At 42.9% G+C, this 22,816-nt stretch overlaps 1 protein-coding gene across 1 annotated transcript in view; it reads right to left on the bottom strand.

Annotated features, from left to right (window-relative positions):
* Positions 1 to 22,816, bottom strand: part of Tnfrsf21 (TNF receptor superfamily member 21) — a 71,920-nt gene that overhangs the window by 6,194 nt on the left and 42,910 nt on the right. The window contains exon 4 of the mRNA XM_034521679.2: positions 16,284 to 16,549. Within this exon, the coding sequence (XP_034377570.1) occupies positions 16,284 to 16,549 (266 nt within the window). The remainder of the gene's footprint in view (positions 1 to 16,283; positions 16,550 to 22,816) is intronic.

The raw sequence follows: 22,816 nt of genomic DNA, 5'->3' as shown, positions 1-22,816 counted from the left end.
AAGAGTACTTGTCTACATTCTGATTCTCAGGGACATTACACTGGTTGACATGGTCCATCAATATAGCACACTGTTCTTGGGAGAAAGAAAAAAAAAACTTTCCACCCACAAATTCATGCCAACAAAGAAGTCCCACCCACCCACTTCCAGTGCTCATTTAAAACTTTTGATCTTTATTTTTTTCCAGAAACTTTGCTAGAAGTAGGGAAGTAAGTACCAGATTTCCAGCAAAATTGCACAAGGTGTTGAGCTGATGCCCCCATAGTTAAAGCCAGGTGACTATGGCAGTATCCTAGAGAATATCTCAGCATTGGAGCTACCTAGTTAGTAAGGCTAAAAGTAGAGACTGCGTGACAAGCATCTTTATAAAAATCTACTCTCTTGCTTTGGGTGCCTGGCTGCATTCTGAATCTATCTGAAAGTTATTTGCATTTTCCTTGTAAGCTCATAGAAATGTCTTTCCTCCTTTTAACCTAATATTTTCAAGAGCTCCCAGAGCTGCTTTGCAACCCTGTTTCAGGTGTGTCTCCTGGAATATCTGTAACAGTAAATTGGATCATCAGGCTCTGTGGAATAAAATAATTGCTCTATCAATTATGAAAGTTCATGATTTGGCATTCTGAATTTATAGCAATAAAGAACATCAATATTAAGATGACAATATTATTTAAAAGAGAAGATACTTGTGTTTGTTTGTTTGTTTGCTGTTTGTAAGACACAATCTTATATATCCTAGGCTGGCTTCTAACTCACTTTGCAGCCAAGAATGACCTTGAACTCCTAACCCTCTTGAGTCTACGTTCTGTATTAAACAGTGATGGGTATCAAACACATGACTTTGTGAGTATTAGACAACCACTCTGCCAAATGAGCCACATTCCCAGCCAGAGAAGACACCAGAACTAGAAAGCCAGATTTCCTCAGCAGAGAGTCTCATCTTTCTTAAAAAAAATGTACAAACTTGGTAAAAAAATAACCACAAAACAGAGTAATTTAATTCATCCCGTAAGCATCTTTGAGCTGTCCAAATTCTCTGTGGGGACATATTAATTTTCTAATAGAAAAACAAAGCATGTTATTTTAAAAAAGCATCCCACTGATAAGTGTATTTCCCTCCTGCTAATTTGAAGCTATTGTGGCTGCAGTAACTTGTATTTATATTGGGCTAGAGAACAGGACTGCTGGCAGTGTGTCTCGGCAGCTCAGATACTCTGAACTTTCGTGGTGAAGTGTTCACAGACCCAGACTGCTCAAACACCTTTCGCTTATAGAAGAGAGGAACATTCTAAGACCTAGAAGAAAGGAATCTGGGAAAACTCGTCCTGAAAGGAAATGAATCCTCCAGATGCTTGCTGCACCTCCAGAAAGACTAGAAAACTGTGGTTCTTTTTGCTTGAAGGCTGTGAGAAGAGAGAAGCATGAGCCAATGAGAGAAAAAAGGGAGAGGCAGAGAGACAACTGGAAAGAGGAGACACAGAGCAAAGAGAAGAAAGGCTCCCTAGGCAGCTCAAACCACAACAGTTCTACTGAGTGCACTTCCAGAACCTGCTATTTTCTTTGGCCCAAAGAGTCCCTGGTGCTCTCCCTGATTAGTCTCCAAACAGGTACACTTAGTACTTCCGGGTGCTTATTAATCTAAAGTGGCAGGGATGGTAGATAAACAGCCTCCCTCACCTTACAGCTGAGTCAGTCCTCTAGCCCCATGGCTGTTGTGATTGTCTTTCAGACTATCAGGAAGACAAAGAGTTATCTAAATGAATTTGATAAACACAGCAAAGTCAGGGCCTGAGTATCTCTGGGTTCTGGGGACGGTGACAGTGCATCTAAGCTACCTTGGAACAGGGTGGCCACCTTGTTGTCCCATTTCTACTGAGTCCTTGTCAACCCTCCCAGTTCTAAGCCGAAGGGCCCACTCTGGGTCCTCAACTCAACTGGAAACCTCCACTGCTATGATGACACTGGAAAATCATGGCTGGCCTTTCCAGAGAAGGCAGACTGGGATGGTGCAGTGTCTCTTGGCTTCTGGGGATGGCGAGCCATGAACATCTTTCCACAAGTGTGGTGTTGAAATCAAGCAAGATTTTGACTTGTCTGCTTTGCAACCTGGCAGCAGCCCTGAGTGTCCTTTGCCCCTGTCCTAACCTCCCTAGTTACTTCCTCAGGATGCATTTTCAAGAAATTAAATAAAATTAAAAATCTCCAAAGTCCCGGAGAAATCACAAGTCTCATTTACCAGCTGTGTGCTCTTAGAAAAACCACTTCCTTTTTCAGACCAGCTTCCATGTTTATTTCTAAACTAAAAAGCATAGGTTGGGACACACACACACACACACACACACACACACACACACACACACACCCCTTTATCCCTCTTTGCCAAGTTATCCCCAATTGGTTCATTCAGTGAAGGTTTACCAGAGTTATTGTCAGTTACCACCCAATTACGATCTCCCTGTGGTTACACAATCTGTCTTCACAAAACAAACTAACGACTGATTTATCAGTGATCCACTGAAACGAAGTATTAATGATGGAGCTTGGATGCTCCTTGCCAGCCTGTTAAAATGGGTCAGCCTAACCCCTTAGCCCCTGGCATTCACCAAATGGATATCACCATGCTCTCTTCCCTAGGATATAGCCACTGATGCCTGGTGACCTCTAAGGAAGTTCCTCACACACAAAAGCCACCTTTTCCACTTAAGGGTCCTTCTATATCTCATTTAACACCAAGAAGGAAGGGAAGTTTTCAGCTTGCTTGTGAAAAAAAAAAAAAACTGTCATTTAATTAATGGTTTCAAGAGCTGATCCTAACGGAAACTAATGGTTATCCCATGAGTTGAATAGCTTGCCACCTAGATCCCATACTGGATCCCATAAATAAGTAGGGACTTTAAGTCATACCCAGGGCTTGAGATCTTCCTCAGTTGGTAGTATACTTGTCTAGCATGCACCCAGCCCCTGAGTTCATACTCAGCGTCACATAAAACTGGACATGGTGGCACATGCCACCAGGTGGAGGCAGGAGGGTAAGTGGTTCAAAGGCAAGCTTAAGAAGAGCCTGAACTGAAAGACCTGATCTTTGAAAAGAGTAGGAGATGGCGAAGAAAGAAGAAAAGCTGGCAGTCGCAGAATGCCAAGATGATTCTGCCCAAGCTGTCTGCAACCCATTGCTGAGGAACGAGAACCCCACAGCGCTTAGAGAGGCTGAACTCCATAAACTCATCACAAACAGTTCACAAGGACAAGAAGCTGCCCTGGCCTCTGGGCAGTGGAAGGGTTGCTCAGTAGGGGCTGCCAGGGCACGGAACTTGGAACGCAGTGGTTTACCCTCCAGCTGCACGGAGCCATCTCTCCAGCCCTGACACTGACTTTTAAATTATCCTTCTGAAGTGTGAATTCTTGTTGTATCCAACTCAGAACAAAGAGTCCTAAACAATTAAAAAACAAAACAAAAACAAAACAGTTGCTCTGCACAGCACTGGCTATCCAGGAACTCGCACTGTAGAGCAGGCTGGCCTCGAACTCAGAGATCTGCCTGTCTTTGCCTGCTGAGTGCTGGGGTTAAGGGAGAGCGTGAGGCACTGCCAGAGCTACAGCCTCCTAGCATTTGTTTTTTCCATACAAAAAGTACATAGAATGGCACGAAGTTGATTCCCAGACCTTTTCTGGTACTCAATATTTGGAGTCACAGATATAGGACCATGCGTTGGAAATAGCCACAAATACAGAGAGATAAAGCAAGTATGTTGAAATAAAAATAATTCTTGACAAGCCGTTTCTTTTCTTCTTTCCTCCACACCAACCTGGCCCAGACCTCAGGAGACATGCGAAGAGGTGTGTTTATTGCATAAGGAAGGAACTGTGCTCACTAACACTTCCAGTCTAAATCACCAATTAGCAGGCAGACAGACAGCACAGGCCCTCTACTGTCTAACCCTCGTTAGGGTCACTGAAGGTCATGGGATGGAAGTAGGCGCAGCAACAGACGCCAAGATGGACCTCCCTGGGAACTCGTGGGCCAAGCCGCAGAAGAAACATAAATGAATGAACAGGGAATCTGGGAGCCAGAGCTAAGCCCAACATGAATTTATCCATCATGGAAAGAAACTCAATGCTAACCTGGCTAGCCCATGCCTGAAGCCACTGGGAAATTATCTGAAGAGTCACTTCCTCCCACTCTGATTAGTTGAGGCCCTGACAACCAGTTAGGATTTTACTACAAATGAAGTCTTTCTGAAGACTCTGCCTAAGTTAGCCAAGGGGTTAATTAGTCATGATAGATCGCATCTTAAAACTCCTAATTCAGTATCAAGGGAGTTACTGTAATGTTGCCTCTCTATGGAATCCATGAGTTCTAACCATTCATTCCTAAGAGTTAGTTTTCAAAAAAAAAAAAAAAAAAAGCGGGGGGGGGGGGTGGTGGTGGGAGGGGGAAGATCCCAAAGATTAGCTAAGCCCAAGTGTGAACCGTCAATTTTTGCCCCAAGCAAAAGAACTCTTCATTTCCGGGGTGCGCAGATGGAAAGCTGCGGGAAGCCACAAGAGGAGAACAGAGCAGCCAAAGCTGGTAAGAACCAGCTGGCTCCGGAGGGCGGGAGGGAGTGCCCCGCCCAGCTGCTGGGGCGGGTGTCTGCAAGCTGTCCAGGCTGCTGACAGCAGTGCTACTGCCTCTGCAGCCCGGGCTGACTCACTGGGCGAGCTTTCTCAAAAAAAAATAAAGGAAGTGAGGAGAGTAAGCGGGCTTTCTCGGTTCGGAGCAGGAACCCACTCACATCTTAGAATATTATAGCCAAGCTCAGCACCATCGGGATCCTGGGAGATCATGCTGTTTAGAAACCCGGGTTCTCCTCAATGCAGTCTAGACAGTTTTAACCACGAAAACACTTTGCATAAACTTTTTAAAAGCTTGCCCGAGGACCTGAAGAATGGAAAGCGATTTCACAGGAAATAATGCTTTGACATAAAAAGACTCAAGTTAGTCTTTGTTAGTAAGCTTTTGTTTCGTTTTGTTTTGCTTTGTTTCTCGAGAAAGAGACATTCTATAAAGTCCTTGCTTGCTGTCCTGGACCTCGTTATGTGTATGTACCAGGCAGGTCCTGAACTCAAAGAGACCTGTCTGCCTTCTGAGTGCTGAGATTAAAGATATAAGCCACCGTGCTTGGCTCAAGTAATTTTTTTAAAGAAGATTTCTCCTTATATTTTATTGTTTAAAACATATCACATCTATCTATCTATCTATCTATCTATCTAGTGTGTGTGTGTGTGTGTGTGTGTGTGTGTGTGTGTGTGTGCTGTATGTGTGTGATGTATACTTGCATCTAACAGTGATCACACGGAGGTCAGAAGACACTTAGGTGAAGTTGGATTTCTCCTTTCACCATGTATGGCTAGAACACAGGAAGCCAGGTTTGACAGCAGATGCCTTTACCCACTGAGGCACTTCAGAGGCCCTCAAATTAGGTTTTTTTGAGCCTGACAGATTAGATTAAAGTTAGTATTGCTTAATAAATTCATTGAATTTGTACTGTTATAACCTCAACACACCTGGTTTCAACCCTGACGGTACCCCTCTCAGACTTCAAGGTTTCAGTCACTCAGGCCCCATTCCCACAGAGGCTATCCAGTGTGTGAGCAATTTCCTGTGCACTGTTCCTCAAGTTCGTCTGTACACAGTACCAATAAGCAGAGACAAACAGTCTCCACCCATGCCGTTCGAAAGGTTAGTGATAACTTCTCTGATAAGCGTGTAAACACTTACCTGCTCTGGCATTCTTGTGGCTTCTACTGTTGTGATAGCAAGTACACAGGTAGTGAGTCTCCCAGGGTTTGCATCTCTCTGGATGTATAAGTGTGTAGCAGGGAAACATTTCTGAAAGCAGAAGGCACGGTGTCGTGCCCTTTCCTGTCTGCCAGTCTGAGGCCAAAGATAAAGGCGTGTCACAAGTCCTCAGTTTCCTGTCTCATACCAACTGACTCTTTCTTACTTTCTATAAATTATTGTTTTGAGGAAATTAATCCTGGGCTGTAGACAGTCTACCCTAGCTATGTTTATCTGTTCAAGTTAGAACATCGCACACTGTACCCATTTCTCTATTGGGGGGGGGGGGTGGGCGGGGGTCTGGCAGATCTCACTGAAGTGTATGCCAGTGACCCAGGATTAGACTTTTACAGAGACTTGTGTACATCTTCCACGGTCTTTGCCATTTTCAGGAGCACCTCACCAAAGATGGAATTATAAATACACACACCCCCACCATGTTTTAGGTAATGATTTACTTAAGATAGGTGATTCCACCCTTCCTGACTCACTCCAACTGGAGGTAAGAGGATGTTTCCCTTGTGACGATTTTTAATAGAAAAATCAAAAGCGTTGTTTGTCTGTCCTTCAAGGAAAAATGTTGAAATTAAAACAGCTGCAAAACGACCAGCAGATAGGTCGTGATTTACTCATGAGCTAGTGACTGGTTAGTGACATGAGGTAATGACAGACTAGGGGGACAGTCACACAGGATGGAGAGGCCTGGCCAAGCTGGAAACCGTCAGATTATCCCCACATGTGTTTGAGTTTTAAAACAGTAGACTAAAATGTATTTTCCAGTTTTGGTAATTGATGGAGAAAAAAGCCACCACCCCCCCACACACACACACACACACACATAGATTCTAATTTTCTCGCTTTTGGAGAAAGCAAGTAAGGCTATGCATTAAAAGGATGAAAAATGCTATCAACAATAGGCTTAGCCCGTTTGGAATATTGAGTCAGTGTCTCCAGAGTTTTTTTTTTTTTTTTTTTTTTTTTTTAAGGGGGTGGGATTTTTAAAAGTCCATTTCAATCTCTTCATAGCAGCTTCACAGAATATATTTCAAAAACTTTGTTCTGCATACCTGACCTTCTTAGAAACATGACAGTACCCGGGGATAACCCCCTGGTTTGTCCTTTGCTGCCTTCTAGGCCGTGTCTCAGTGCCAGTGGTGGGGCTCAACACATAAGGAACATGGGATTAATGTTTGCTAAATAAAGTGCCTGTGTAAAACCATCCTGCCCTTTGCAACAGTGATAACCATAAAATAATTACAGTGGTTATAAAGAGTGTGTGTGTGTTCTCATACACACACCAGAGTGTGAGGCATATAATATATCAAGACTATTTCTGAGCCATTAGTGCATGCCTTTAATCCCAGAAGTTGGAAGGCTGGTGAATCCCTGTGAGTTTGAGGCTAGCCTCGTTTACAGAGCTAATTCCAGGACAGCCAAGGCTACACAAAGAACCTCTGTCTTGAAAAAAAAAAGTTCTAAATACGGTAGATGGATTCTTAGCAGACGCTGGTCTACTCTCCCTTCTTTCATGGTTATTAGTTCATTCCGCTAAAACAGTGGTTTTCAGCCTTCCTAATGCTGTGACCCATTAATGATAACAATTATATTATAAATTTAATCTTTATATTTAATACTAATGTATTATATTATATCAGTTTTATAATTAATAACATTTATATTACACATAACATTATTTTCTATTATTAATATTATAATATTTTAATATAACATATAATAAAATACTAATAATATAATTTTTTATATTGTGGTGACCCTCCCAACCATAAAATTATATTTGTTACTACTTCATAACTATAATTTTGCTACTGTTACAAACCGTAATGTAAATATCTAATTAGTAGATGGTCTTAGGTGACCCTTGTAAAGGGGTCATTCAACACAAGGAGTCATTCAGCGTCCCCAAAGGGGGTGTGACCCACAAGTTGAGAACCACTGGCCTAAAAGAAAACAGCAGAGCCACTAAGATTCATGCCACTAGGATCCACATCACCAAGATCCACATGAAGCACAGGACTGGGTACATAGACCCTTTTAGTTCAGAAGACCTTTACAAAGCTGTCTGGAAGAAATGGAGGCACGGGGACAGAACTGGGCTTGCCCACATTCACACGGGGAGTGGAGAAAACAAAATTCAACTCTGACCAGGAGAAAGCCCAAATCTGTAATCCCCAACATCTGTTATTCAAAGTCTGAAGCCCTGCATTTGATGTGGAAGGGACATTAGAACCTCAGTCTTGTGTCTTTCTTACCACAGACCAGTCCAAAGTTTCTGTAAAGTGTAAATGTTACTACTGAGCCAAGTAAAACAGGATGTGAGAAAATACTCATTGTTCTCAAAGGTGCAGGGTTGAGAAGGCCCTACTGCACACAGGCAGGTACGGCTGCCTATTGCAAACAACAGAGAAGAAAACCAAAGTGCCGTTCTGAGTGTGAACGATGATGATCTTGTCCTTTAGAACGCACATGCATGCAGCAGCTTTAGTGTTCTGGGCATGTCTACACTAAGAATAACCCCCGATGCTGTAAGCTCTCATACACATTTTAACAGAACATCTGCTCGTGTCTATGAATTGTAATTATCAATCCTTCATCCTGGAGATAGATGCTTTGAGAGGCAGGGAACACTTTTCTTCTTTGTCTAGTACTAGGCAAGCAGCCAGTACATCACTGGGTCACTGCAAGTAACTGAAACTTTATAGACCATCTTTGGTTCTTGGTTTGTTTGTTTGTTTGTTTGCTTGTCAGATTCTTACTGTGCACCCTGGTTGAACTTTGTAGCCCAAGCTGGTCTCAAACTCTAGCAATCCCCCTGTTTCAGCATCTTGTGCTGGTAGTACGGGTGTGCCACCATCTTCAGCTGAGATTTTGGGATACAGTAATAAGTAAATCAGCCTGAAATACCACCAAATGTCTTAAGTCTATTCACACATATGGCTCCTTTGTACCCTGTAACCAGCAACATGAAACATACCTAAGCCTGAAGATGTCAACAATCCCTCAGCAACTGTCCTCCTCTTACTACCCTGGAAGTTCCCCAGTGCCCACAGTCATGCCCTGTGATCAAGTAACATATCCTTAAATGACCCTCTATGCCATAGTGACACTGCAAAGAACAGGGGCCAGATTCATGCATGTTTGGCTAAAAGTCTCAGGTCCTTAGGCCTGGGGATAATAGGGTTTATTTTCTAGAAAATTAACAACAACATAAAAACAAACCTCACTTGAATCACCAAAAAGCCAACTGCAGTGTACAACTGGTATTTATCCCAACTCGATTTCACAACAGTTCTGAAAGTTGCTAGTCCCAGTCGGACCCAGAGATATGGACAGCTGCTGTATCCTGCAGCTTGGTGGCAAAAAAGCCAGGAACTATGCTGCCTCAACAACCAGAGCAGCAATGACCTCAGCAAAGAGAAGCCCACTCCATTGCTAGCACTTGGGATTTTCCCAGCTGCTAGAGCAACGCCACCCAGTACCTAACACAAAGGCTACTATACAAGACTGAGAGGAGGGATGGAGGGAGGTTGAAGGAAAGAGGAAGAGAGACAACATAATCGTGGCCAAACACGCCCATTCTGAAAGGGGTGTGTCTCCTCTGTAGTTCTACAAAGGCTGAAAATTCCCTAAAGACAAGGAAACACTCAAGTAAAGAACAACGAAACTGCTGAGTTCTGAGGCTATTAAATGATAGTGTAGCCTCACCTACCTTATCTCACTGGGCAGAGAACATGAGGGTGAGGGGCCACACTGAACTGCCCTGTACCCACACCACTCACGGCAAGCAGCTACGGTCAATGAAAATTCTACTGCTTCTCTCTCTCTCTCTTTCCTCCTCCTTTCTCTCCCTCTTCATATCTCTCCTCTTCCCCCCTTCCTTATTTCCTCTTTCTACAGAATATTGCTGTGTTAGCCCAGGTTACCCTCAAATTTGCAGCCCTCCTGCATTAACCCTCTAAGGATCGTGGGGGTGTTCAACTACACTTAACTTTGTGTTATATCCACTTAGTGTCATTTCATGGGTAAGAACATTTGCCTTCATGTATGTATGTGTGTATGTATGTATGTATGTATGTATGTATGAATGCCTTGTGCCCAAAGGTTCCAAAAGAGGGCATCAGACACCTCTTAAACAGGAGTTAGAGTAAGCTTGAATGGGGTGCTGAGAACTGAACCTGGATTCTCTACAAAAGCAGCAGGGGCTATTAATAATTGCTAAGACAACTCTCCAACCCCTTAGTTAAAAAAAAAAAAAACAAAAAAAAACAACTATCATTGTTGTTTTAAAACAGGGTCTGTCTATATAGCCCTGACTGTCCTGGAATTCAATATGTAGACCAGGCTGGCCTCAATCTCAGAGATCTGCCTGCTTCTATCTTCTAAGTTCTAGGACAGCCAGAGTAACATGGTGAGACACAGTTTTTTAAAAAAAAAAAAAAGTGAAATAAAAGGTGCTGATGCTCAAACCAGGTTGTCAGATTGTTCCAGAACCTCACCACTCACCACTAGCCATAGCTCTCAAACCTTGTTTTATGTATCTCAGAGCGTGACAAGGTAATGTCTTGGTCAGTTCCGATAACCATTTTACAAGGTGAGAATAATTAAGACCTTGGATGTCCAGGGCTTTCGAGAAGCCTGTCCAACATGCATGGGAATTCAAAGCCATCTTCTTACCCCACCCAAAAGAAAGGGGTTGTAAATAAAAGAATAGAAAACAGATACTGCACTCACGAAGCTTATCTGCATTCACAAAGGGTTAGAAGTCAAAGTAGGGAAAAGAAGAAAAAGTAAGTTAAAAAAGAAAACCTAGAAATTCAGCTAGCCAATGTCATTTCTCTTGAGAGCCAGTAGCTGGGAGAAAGCATTATCTTCACACACACCTTTGTTTTCTTGCAAAGGAAAACATTCCAGCCAGCACTCTGCTCAAGCAGGAAGGAATAAATATTTACAGTCAGCTGGATTTTCTAGTTCTTGGGCACTGAACCCAGGCAAGTCTCCGCCTTGACAGACCATCTACTTCCAGCAGCTTGGAAACCTGGTGGGCCTTCCCATCCACAACTATGTGACCCCAGCCTTCAGGATTTAAAAGGTCCATTATGTGTGTAAGTTGGAGCTGGCTAGGAACAAGCCGAGAAGTCATTACATCCAAAAAAAAAAGAGAAATAAACATACAAACATACACGAACTGCTTCCTGGCGGCCACGCCACATTGGTCCCCAAAGCAACCCACGAGCATCATGTTTTGTCGCAAGGAAACTGAGGCAGAGAAGCACAGTGGTGTACCCAGGATCTTCAAACTGAGTATATGGCAGCTTGTCAATCTCCATTCTCCTGTTCCCACTGGAGTCTTACTGGCTGCTTTCAAGAACAGCCAGGACGTTAGTCCTCCAACCTTCTGGACCCACTTTCTTGGATTACACAAGTGTGGAGTTGCTTCCATAACTCAACTGTAAGCTCCCTTTGACTTCGTTCACTGTGCCTCACACATCTGCAGGGCCCAAAGTGCTTGGCATCATACTGTACTCATAAATTCTCACAGAATGGAGATTTAAACCTATCACCCACTCCATCTGCTTGGCCGTTCCAGGAGGCGAAATAGAAACTCAAGCATTAAAGATACCGAAAGAAAGTAACCAGGATGCCAACCTTCTAATTCCTAGCTACCCCTCAACACTACAGTAAAACAATATTTTTCTTTTATGAGTTATTTGCTTATTTATCTGGTGCTGTGCGACTCCAAACTGAAAGGTGGTGTTTAAACAAAGAAGAATGACCCAGGTAGTTGTGGGGTCTGAAGGAAAAACAGCAGAAAGACAAAGGGCCAGGAGATCAACCCAAAGCCTGATTCTATGCAAGTACTTACTCAATGTGGTTTTTCAGGGCAGTACATGTATATATAGCATGAAAATTATTTTTATTTTATGGTTACTAATTTTTTTTTAGATACAATATCCCAGGCTGGCCTCACAAACTCTTCCTATAACCGAGGACGATCTTGAATTCCTGATCCCCCTGCCTCTAACTCTGGAGTTCTGCGGTTACAAAACATGTGCTACTCTGCCTGATGTATATAGGGCTGGAGATGGAACCCAGGGCTTCCCGAATACTATGCAATTGTTCTACCCACTGAGCTACATCCCCAGCCCCCTAAAATCTTGACAATGAAAGCAAAACACAAGAGAGAGATAAATAGGATTAACATCTTCTGACACCAGGTGAAAAGTACACATTCATAATATACCTTGTAGCCTAAGTGTGGATGCTATAGTCCTCATGGTATCCAGGTGTGTGTGTGTGTGTTGTTTGTGTGTGTGAGAGAGAAAGAGTATTAAATTCCCTTTTGTTTGTTTTTAAAATAGCTTTGTTTGTGGGAGAGGTAATAGAGGAAGAGACACTTGTTGACCTTCCAGAGGACTGGAGTTCAGTTGCCAGCACCAATGTTGGGCAGCTTCTGACTTTCTATAATTTTGGTTTCTTGGGTGAAGACACACACACACACACACACATCCCACCCATTCACCTCCAGCTATCATCCCCCTTCTCCCAGATGCACATGACTGGAAGAAAGGACGGGATTTTGAAGGACAAGGGTTCAGCTCAGACATTAACCTTAGAAGAAGAGAGTTCTTGTAATGCGTTTCACATCTCGGAGGAAGAAAGAGCCAGGCTCAGGAGGGCCTTAACAATGACCACATGGTTAATACTGGAACAGCTGGTCTGGAGAACAGTAACTAAAAGCCACACCAATGCCAACCCTTTGAATAGCAGCATAATGTAGGTGTTCTCAGCCCCACAAGAGGGAAGAAACATTAGCCATTAAAAATGAGTCATTTTTACACATTAAGAATCCATTAACTCCTGGGGCCAAATCCCAAGTCCTCAGTAGTGCCACAAAACACAGGAAAAGCAATTCCACCAGAAAATGTGAAGAGCGAGTCTTAATTATGCCCCCTGCTTTCTGAGTCTCTAGCTTGACTCGGCAAATCTCGGAGAGAAGCTATGGATGGCGGGTTGCTCCATACTGTGCAGTTGTTAAGAACTGGCAGCCAGAAATCAGGCTTGTTGGCTCCTAAAATTAGAGTTAAGAACAAGACCCAGAATGTTGCAATACAATGCGGCACATTACTGAAACACGCAATAAGGAGTTTAGTTTTGCCCTCTCAGCATGCATGGTAATACCCAGGCTATGGGAAAAACAAGCTAGGAGCTACAGGATGCTTGCAGAACATGGACTCTCAAAATACAAAAAAGAAGAACGGGAGGGAGGGAGGGAAGGAGAGAGAGAGAGGAAGAAAGGGGTGGTTAGATTTTCTTTTTTCTTTTTTTCTTTTTTAGAGAAGAGATGAGAGAAAGAAGTGTGCATAAGATTTTAGCATGCTGGAAGAGGTACTGTGAGTTTTAACTCACTCATAAATTTCTGATGCCTCTTAGGTTATTAATTTCCATTACGTACCAGTCACCTTTTATTATTTATTTTATTTTAGTTAGTTAGTTTGGGCTGTTTGTTTGTTTGGTGTGGGTTTTTTGTTTTGTTTGTTTGTTTGTTTTTGGGTTTTTTTGTTTGTTTGTTTGTTTTTGAGACAGGGTCTCACTATGTAGCCCTGTCCTGGAACTCACTCTGTAGACCTAGCTGGTCTCAAACTCACAGAGACCCGTCTGCCTCAGCCTCAAGAGTGCTGGGATGGAACAAAGACATGCACCACCATGTCTGGCTACAGTCACCTCTTATCCTTTAGGGACCATTACAGGTTTGGAATAACCAAGTTCTAATGTGGCCTAACTTGCATTATCTTTCTTCGCAGTGTTGTCAAGGAGACCAGGCAGTTTATCCCTAAACAGCTGAATCCATCTTCAGTCTGCTGTTGACCAGTTCCTCCCCCTAAAACCAATAATCATTAAAGCATAATACACTTCTTCTGCACTCCCTCTATTTCAACTGCAAGCATCTTATTTAAATGGAGTATAGATATTCCTCTTGCTTTTCCAAACCCAACTATTTAAAAGCTTAGCTGTAGCTGTGTATATTGGTCCTCAAAATTAACTCTTAAAAATTCACAACACAGAGGCTCAAGAGGTGGCTTAGTGGTTAAAAGCATTAGCTGCTCCTGCAAAGGACCTGGGTTTGGCTCCCAGCACCCACATAGAGGCTAACAACCATTTGTGACTCCAGTTCCAGGGACCCTACACTGTTTTCTGGCCTCTGAAGGTAATAGGCATGTACATGGTGTACACACATAACATGCAGATAAAATACATGTACACATTGTGATGATTTGTATATGTTTGGCCCAGGGAGTCGCACTATTAGGAAGTGTAACCTTGTTGGAATAGGTGTGTCACTGTGGGCGTGGGCTTTAAAACCCTTTTCCTAGCTGCCTGGAAGTCAGTATTCTCCTAACAGCCTTCAGATGAAGATGTAGAACTCTCAGGTTCTCCTGCATCGTACCTGCCTGGATGCTGCCATGTTCTTGCCTTGATGATAATGGACTGAACTTCTGAACCTGTAAACCAGCCCCAACTAAATATTGTCCTTGTAAGAGTTGTCTTGGTTATGGTGTCTGTTCACAGATGTAAAACCCTAACTAAGACACACATTAAAAACTCTTTTTAAAAAAATTGCCACACATCAGTTTGTGCCTTTAATGTTTGTAACTGGCTTATTAGTAATTTTTCCCAAAATTCCACATTTCAAAAAGGTTAAAAAAAAAAAAAAAAGACTAAGAACTTTGAAGGCTACCTTCAAAGTCAGCCAACACCTACCCATTTTCATCCTAACACCACCATTAAAAATAAAACTCACTTGACCCATGTTCACACTACTAATGAAGAGGTACTACAGATAAAAGATACATAACCCTGAGTCCCATTTTTTTCTTTATTTACATTTCAAATGTTATCCCCTTTCCCAGTCCCCCCAACCCCTACTACATCCCCCTCCCCCTGCTTCTATGAGGGTGTTCCTCCACCCACCCACTCCCACCTCCCAGCCCCCACATTCCCTTATAATGGGGCATCAAGCCTTCACAGGACCAAGAGTCTCTCCTCTCATTGATGCCTGACAAGGCCATCCTCTGCTACATATGCAGCTGGAGCCATGTGGCACTTTTGCACTCTTTGGTTGTTGGTTTAGTCCCCGGGAGCTCTGAGGGTGGGGGTGGGGTCTGGTTGGTTGATATTGTTGTTGTTCCTAAGGGGTTGCAAACCCCTCCAGCTCCTTCAGTCCTTTCTCTAACTCCTCCATTGGGGAACCCTGAGTCCCTTGTTGTACAGAATTTGGTGCTAATGGTCATAGCTTGAGCTAAGGTAGTGAATTACTCTCCACTAAGCTCTTATAAATAGTGGATACTGGCCTCAGCACACATAACACATGCCTTTAACTTCAAGTGGGTTTTATCAAGTCTCACCGGTAAAACACATTGCAAAACTTTAACCAAAGTTTATTTGATACATGATCTAAAACCAAATTTTCTACTTAATTCATGTTTTGCGGGGAAACTATTCAATAGAGAATGGCTAAGTGGAATGAGTTACATGATGATAGAAATCTCCATGCTAGAGTAAAATCAGTAACTCAGGCACCTGATACTCCATGTTCATACTGTTGATATTAATGACTGTGTGATGGTTTGTATATGCTTGTCCCAGGGAGTGGCACTGTTTGGAGGTGTGGTCCTGTTGGAGTAGGTGTGGCCTTGTTGGAGCAGGTGTGTCATTGTGGTCATGGGCTTTAAGACCCTACTCCTAGAAGCCTGGAAATGAGTATTCTGCTAGCAGCCCTCAGAAAAAGATATAGAACTCTTAGCTCTGTCTGCACCATGCCTGTCTGGACGCTGTTGTGCTCCCGCCTTGAAGATAATGGACTGAACCTCTGAACCTGTAAACCAGCCCCAATTAAATGTTGTCTTTTTAAGACTTGCATTGGTCATGGTGTCTGTTTACAGCAGTAAAACCCTAACTAAGACAGCCTGCAAAGAAGACTTGCAAATGTGATCAGAATCAGAAAAACTGAATGTAACTAAGCCAGAAAACTCACACGAATATGCACACACCCTCTGGAAGAAAAAAGGTTCCCTATTTGACTGTGTTCAAAACATGCAATGCAAAATGAGTTTTAACAGAGAATGGTTCTGGATAAGTCACCTAGGAAGCTTAAAAAATGGATGATTCACAATGCCCTCCCTTAGGGATTCTGTTTGGCAGGTGCGCAGCGCTGTTCCAAGCATCAAACAATGTCAGAAGTCCCATGATGACTGTAAAACACAGCCACCGAACAACTCCACCCTAGAGAGCAGAGGTGTGCTTTTAGTGTGTGTGGTGTGTGCATGCTCGCCCATGCTCACTCAAACCCCAAATATCAGCTGTTTTGTCTTGCAAGCGTACCTGCTGAAGTGTGAGGTTCAAGGACAAATAGATTAGGCCAAGCACAACCACAGAGGGCTCACATTACCTGCGTAGTATCTTCCATCAGCCCACGAATCTTCTCCACAACATCATTGCGTCGGTGCTGGCGCAAGGCGCTGATGAGCTGGGCAAGACTGGCCTCAGGGCCACGGATGGTCCAGTGCTGCAGAGCCGCATAGGCCCGTTCATGGTCTGCGGTGTATCCATTGGAGAAGGCAGCCACCTCCCTTTCACTGGCGTTGCAAAGAAACTGATAAATGTCCTTCCACTGGCTTCCCACCTGGGCTGCTACAAGCTTCAAGATGTCAATACCTGTGCCAGGGATGAGAAGAAATAAAAGTATATGGGAGCATGTTCTAGAAGGAAGCTTTTCTGTTATGCTGGGTCAGGTCAATGTGTCATCTTCCATCCATAAGTACTTGACATACACGGCCCACCATGGGGAGAGCTGGAAACCAGTATAAACTCTATTTTGTGGAGGAGAGATATGGATCACTGGCAGAACACTGGCCTAGCAGGCATGAGGTGCTGGATTAGATTCCCAGCAACACACACACACACACAGAGAGAGAGAGAGAGAGAGAGAGAGAGAGAGAGAGAGAGAGAGAGAGAGAGAATAAAAACAAGCAAACAAATGAGTCTTTTGACAATAGGTTAGCTTCCTGAATACACAGCAGAAGAAAGGTTGATATCTGTGGTACAACAAATTACCCCACAAGAACTGCTTTTGAAAGCAAGGCAACCAAAGCAAACCAATCAATCATTGTCACTACCAAATACAACTGCAATAAAATAAATCAGAACTCCACACACACCACGTGATGGCTTCCTGCAATTTGGAAAACCAGAAACCACAAATGAAGATGTTAGTGGACTTGACACAGTCTTGGCTAAGTAATATGCAGATTCTAGAACCAGTGTCTTCTATGTCAACTGACCACACATCCAACTATTCCAGCCCAATGGTATCATTGTTTAAGAACATGTAGCTAGGAAGCTAGGGAATTGGTTCAGCAGTTAAGAGTTCAAACTGCTCTTGCAGAAGACTCAAGTTCCAGCACCCATGTCCAGGGGCTCAAAATCACCTGTAACTTCAGCTCCAAGGATCTTACATCTTCTTCTGTCCTTAGAGGGCACTGCACCCATGTACACATTGCACCCCCTACAGCCAATACACACAGAGACAAACAGACAGACAGAGACAGGGAATTAAACATAAAACAACTTTTTAAAAATAAACATCTACCATAGTGGGCCATAGCAGCACGTGTCTATAATTCCTAAGCCAGGCATCTAAAGGCAGAAGGGTCCGTTTGAAGGCGGCCTAAGATACATGGTGAGAACCTGTCTCAAAAAGGAAAAGACAAAAAGACCATCTATCTTCTCCAATGACTCCATGCTCAATGAGCAGTTTTCTGCCCTGTTATTCAGTCCTCTATGTTGACTTGTAAGTTACAATGCAGACAATGGCCCCAATGACAACATCATACTAATAGCAGTTGCTATCTTCCAGGTTTCATGCTAAGGCATTTAGCTCACGGAACATCTCCAAAAGACACTAATATTCCAACTGCACACTTAGAAGAAGAGGAAAGGCCGGGCGGTGGTGGCACACGCCTTTAATCCCAGCACTTGGGAGGCAGAGACAGGCGGATTTCTGAGTTCGAGGTTAGCCTGGTCTACAGAGTGAGTTCCAGGACAGCCAGGGCTACACAGAGAAACCCTGTCTCGAAAAACAAACAAACAAACAAAAAAACCAAAAAACAAAAAAAAGAGGGAAAAAAACGTAAGAAAAGTTAGGCTCCCACCACCAAAGGATAGCAAAGGTAGGTGGTGGGGACACTAGTCCACGTACCAGGTTACACGTAAGAACTCCCATAGAAGTAATCACCATTAAACATGTGAATACATGCTACCTTCCAAGAGAGGAAAATGTTTTTGAGTAAAGAATCAAGGCTGATTATTCTATAAGATATCTTTACCCTGCCCCAAGATTTAATATCCACTAGTCCCCCTCATCCACAGAATATAATCCAGGACTCTCCATAGATGCTTAAAAACATTGAGTGCCTAACTTTGTCATCTGATGCCTCTCCCATCTAATTGGTACTTAACACATACTGTAGTTCATACCTTTTAATTTGAGGTACAAGAAAAAACCAATATGTATTCCTTTTTCCTTCACAATTGAATAGAGGGTTTACTTTTACTGTGTCAACAGACCACATACCCAACTATTTCAGCCCAAGATAATCATTCCTTGAGAACATCTAACTTAACAGGGCATGACCAAGTGTGCCTGCAACCTCAGTACTCAGAAGGCTGGGGGGTATGAAGGTGTGAGGTTGTGGGGATGTGGGGTGTGGGGTGTGGGGGTGGGATACATCCTCAGTTATAGGAGTTTCTTTAAGTTGAGAATGCCTGCCCTTTCACTTAAAGGAAGTACTTCATGGCTTCCTTTTGATTTATTCAAACAGCTGGCCTTCTTACTTTAGCAGTTGAAGAGCACCACTAAGCAAAATAATTATCTTAACCTATTAACTAAGACAGCTAGCCACTGTGTGGTTACTGAGAAGGTAGCCTGCACCGTGTGAGCAGAGTGGGTAGAGGGATGGAGACTTCTGGTTAGAACGAACTGGATGCTGAGGAGACTTTACCACGTTTCTCCGCCCAGAATGCACCTGTGGTAAAAGTGGAGATTATTCTGTGGTCATCAAGCTATTAGTAACTTGTCATCTCACATGTGTTAGTCCCTGAATCCGATGGCTCTAGGGTGGAATTAAAGCTCCAGATTCATACACTTAGATAAGCACCTGGCGGAAGCCTCTGTCAGGCAAGGGTGTCTGGTGTCTCCGACCTCGTCATGGCAAGTTGCTTTAGCTTGGATTTATATGCCGTGTTTTATGTCAATAGGAGTGTGAGCGATTCCCTACTGTTAGTGATAGTGATGGCTTTAAAGGAGCTCTTTATTATTTACTTCTTTTCAGATGAGGTCAAGTTTCCAAGTGAGGTTTAGGGAAGAAGAAAGGAGAATTAAAAAAAAAAAAAAAACACTTTTTAAAACTTTTAAACCCTTTTTAAAAACCTTTAGTTTTTGGTGAAAATATTTGTGAAGTGAGCTAGCAAATGCTGGTGAGGAACAATAATAACTACGGAAATCTCTCTGAAAGCGGGGGACTTGGCACTCACCATAAGTTCTCGCCTTGCCACTCAGTTCTCTAGGGGTAGATGTATTGGGAGACCATGTATACATACAGGCCAGGTCAGGCCCTAAAAACTTTTTAAAACCAAAGCTTCTAATCAGATTCTAATAGGAGGCTCCTTTCTTGTCCAGAATTCTAGAAAACTAGAATGCTACAGGAGAGAGAGAGAAAGAGAGAGAGAGAGAGACAGACAGACAGACAGACAGACAAAGAGAGAGAGAGAGACTGAGACACTGCTGTCCTACTCATGGTGAGCCTCAGACAGCTGCTTCTCAGTTTTCCTAGCAATGTTTAGCCAGATGTACAGCTTTTGATCTCAAGCAAACAAGTCAAAAAAAAAAAAAAAAAAAAAAAAAAAAAAAAAAAAAAAAAAACCCAAGGCCTATTTAAAACTTCTGCAGGTAACTTGAAGAAGCAAACCAGCTCTTTGTGGTTAATGTGGTTTGATGTGGTAGGCTCTTCCAAACACCAAAAGGCTTGTTAGTCCCTGATTCTTAATTTAGGTCAGTTTGGCTAAGGCCCATGGTGTCTTACATGAAAACACGGGTGCTTTTGCTTATAAGTAGGGCCATTGTTTCCATCCGCTTGATGCCCAAGACAGTGTGGCTTTGGGCAAACCACAAATTGTCATGTGCATTTCCTCAACTTACAATGGAGAGGCTCACTGTCATCCCTGGCAATCAACACTCCCTATGAAGTTAATTAGTTTTAAAAATTAGCTACAAGAGCTGGCGGTGGTGGCACGCGCCTTTAATCCCTGCACTGAGGTGGCAGAGGCAGGTGGATCTCTGAGTTCGAGAACAGCCTGATCTACAGAATGAGTTCCAGGACAGCCAGGGCTGTTACACAGAGAAACCCTGTCTCAAAAAAAGAAACAAACACACAAACAAAAAATAGCTACATGATTTTAAATGCTTTATATATGCTGAGCATAGAAACTTGAGGCTCAATGCATGCAAATACTTTACAGGGTAATTACAGACTCTAAAAGCCTTAAGAATCTCCCTCATCCAACAGTCCAGAATTTATTTATTTATTTATTTATTTATTTATTTATTTATTTTGAGTCACAAAAAAAAAAAAGAGAGAGAGAGAGAAAGGAAATAGGAAGAAATGGGGAAAAAAAAAAGAAGAAGAAGAACGGGGACAATGATACCTTCCTTCAACTCAAATGAACTTCAAACCAAATTAAAAACCTCCGAGAGTTGGGTTTCACCTTGCGCTCTTCCCTTGTGAGACGCTTCTATTGTGAATGAGGAGTCGGCTCCACAAAGCGCCTGTGCCAGTGGTGCCCTTGGCTACTGCCCACTCCCATTCTGGATTTGATAATTTAAAGATAGAGTAGACAATGGCTCTCCCAGGAGACAGTAGTCTTTCAGCTATTGTCACCAAACTCCAGGGAGAAAACCAGTCAGAACTAGTCCCTGGTCCCGCCCACTCCATCACCACCAGGGGAAAGAGACCTATGGAATATTTCGTAGCTACCTAAGGAGCAGTCACTGTGTCAGGCTAATTCGTGAGCATCACACTTTCGGAAATATGAAGGCAGAGACATTTATTAACAAAAAAGTGGATCGATATCATGGAAACAAAAAACAGACTTTGAACAGTCTTCTCTCTCTCTCTCTCTCTCTCTCTCTCTCTCTCTCTCTCTCTGTGTGTGTGTCTTTCTTTCTTTCTTTCTTTCTTTCTTTCTTTCTTTCTTTCTTTCTTTCTTTCTTTCTAGAAGCGTTGGAGAACCAGACTTGGTGAGCCTCCTGTAATTTCAGCTCTTAGGATTTGAAGAGAGGGGATAGCCGGAGCAAGGTGGCAGCCAGCCTAGCTGAATCAACGGGTTCACCAGAGAGACCCTGCTTCGGTGGGTAACGCGGGAGAGTGATGGAGGAGGCTCCGCACATCTGCCTTGGCCTTCCAGATGCACACACAGACAAGTGAGCACTCCCCTGGATTTGTCAGCACAGCACACACAGAGAGATACACGCAGAGAAAAGGGATTAGGGAGAAGCAATAAAACTATAGAGAGAAGCATTAGAATGAAAAGCCAAATCGGAAAGGATGAGCGATGTGCCCAGAAAGACTCCAAAGATGGTTATTCAGATTCCTCTCTCCTTGTTGCTTCACACTTATTATTCCCTTCTAAATGTATTCACAACATATGAATATCAAACACATAAGTTACTCTTCATATAAATGAGTTCTGTATCTGTGAGTTTAAACAACTCTAGATCAAAAAAACAGATGGATGGACAGACAGACAGATGATAGACAGATGATAGATAGATAGATAGATAGATGATGGATAGATAGATAGATAGATAGATAGGGCCTTGCTTAATTCTTTGGTTTCTTTGCTTTTTTATTTGTTTGTTTGTTTTTTGTTTTGTCTTGTCTTCTTGGACCTCATGTGGCCAAGCTGGCTTCAAACTCCCTGTGAGACTGATTCTGGAAAGGCGGAGAAATGGAGCGGCCATTCTACAAGCACACTGCTCTCACAGAGGACAGAGAGTTGATTCTCAGCACCATGTCAGGTAGCTCACAAGGGCCCAGGGGCTCCGCTCTTCTGACTTCCTCAATCCACTGCACTGGCTCGTATATCCTCACACTTAGGCAAACCCACATACATAATTTTTTTAAAAAAAAAATAATTTTTTAAAAAGGACTGAAGGCTGCCTTCAATTCATGATTGCCCTGTGTCTAGCTCCCAAAAAGGATGTGCACCTCCACACCCATCTCCAGCATGGTTTCTTGAAATCTGCATTTATGCTGAACATGTACAGGCATCTTTGATGATGACTACTCTGAATGATATAGCAGAAAAACTATTTACAAAGTATTCAAATTACATGATGTATTTAAGAGAGGATTTAAGGTATCCAGGGGGTGTGTATAGATTATATATGCAAGTACTACGCCACCTTATATATAGGACTTAAGTCGCTTCAGACTTTGGCACACTTAAACAGGTCCTCAGAACAGTCTCCCTTGGATACCAAAAGACCACAGTACATATGATATAAATAGCCCTGAGACCAGTTTCCTGTGGATGTTAAAAGTCTAATTAATATATGTGTCATAAACAGGTATGAATACTGAAAAATCACTGTACAGCTGACATATATGTATTTGTGGACACTGAGAGACCAGTATAGCATCAAATATGTATATGAATATCTGTGCTGGCTAGTTTTATATCATTTTGACACAAGCTAGAGTTGTTTGGAAACTTCAATTGAGAAAATGCCTCTACTAGACTGGCCTGTGGGCAAACCTGTGTGAAATTTTCTTGATTGGTGATTGATGTAGGAAAGGCCCAACTCACTGTGGGCTATAGTATCCCTGGGCAAGTGGTTCTGGGTCCTATAAGAAAGCAGGCTGA

Source organism: Arvicanthis niloticus, chromosome 17 (assembly GCF_011762505.2).
Source record: "Arvicanthis niloticus isolate mArvNil1 chromosome 17, mArvNil1.pat.X, whole genome shotgun sequence".
NCBI classification, from domain to species: domain Eukaryota; kingdom Metazoa; phylum Chordata; class Mammalia; order Rodentia; family Muridae; genus Arvicanthis; species Arvicanthis niloticus.
The sequence above is the reverse complement of the archived record's forward strand: the minus strand, read 5'-3'. Positions and strand labels throughout refer to the sequence as shown.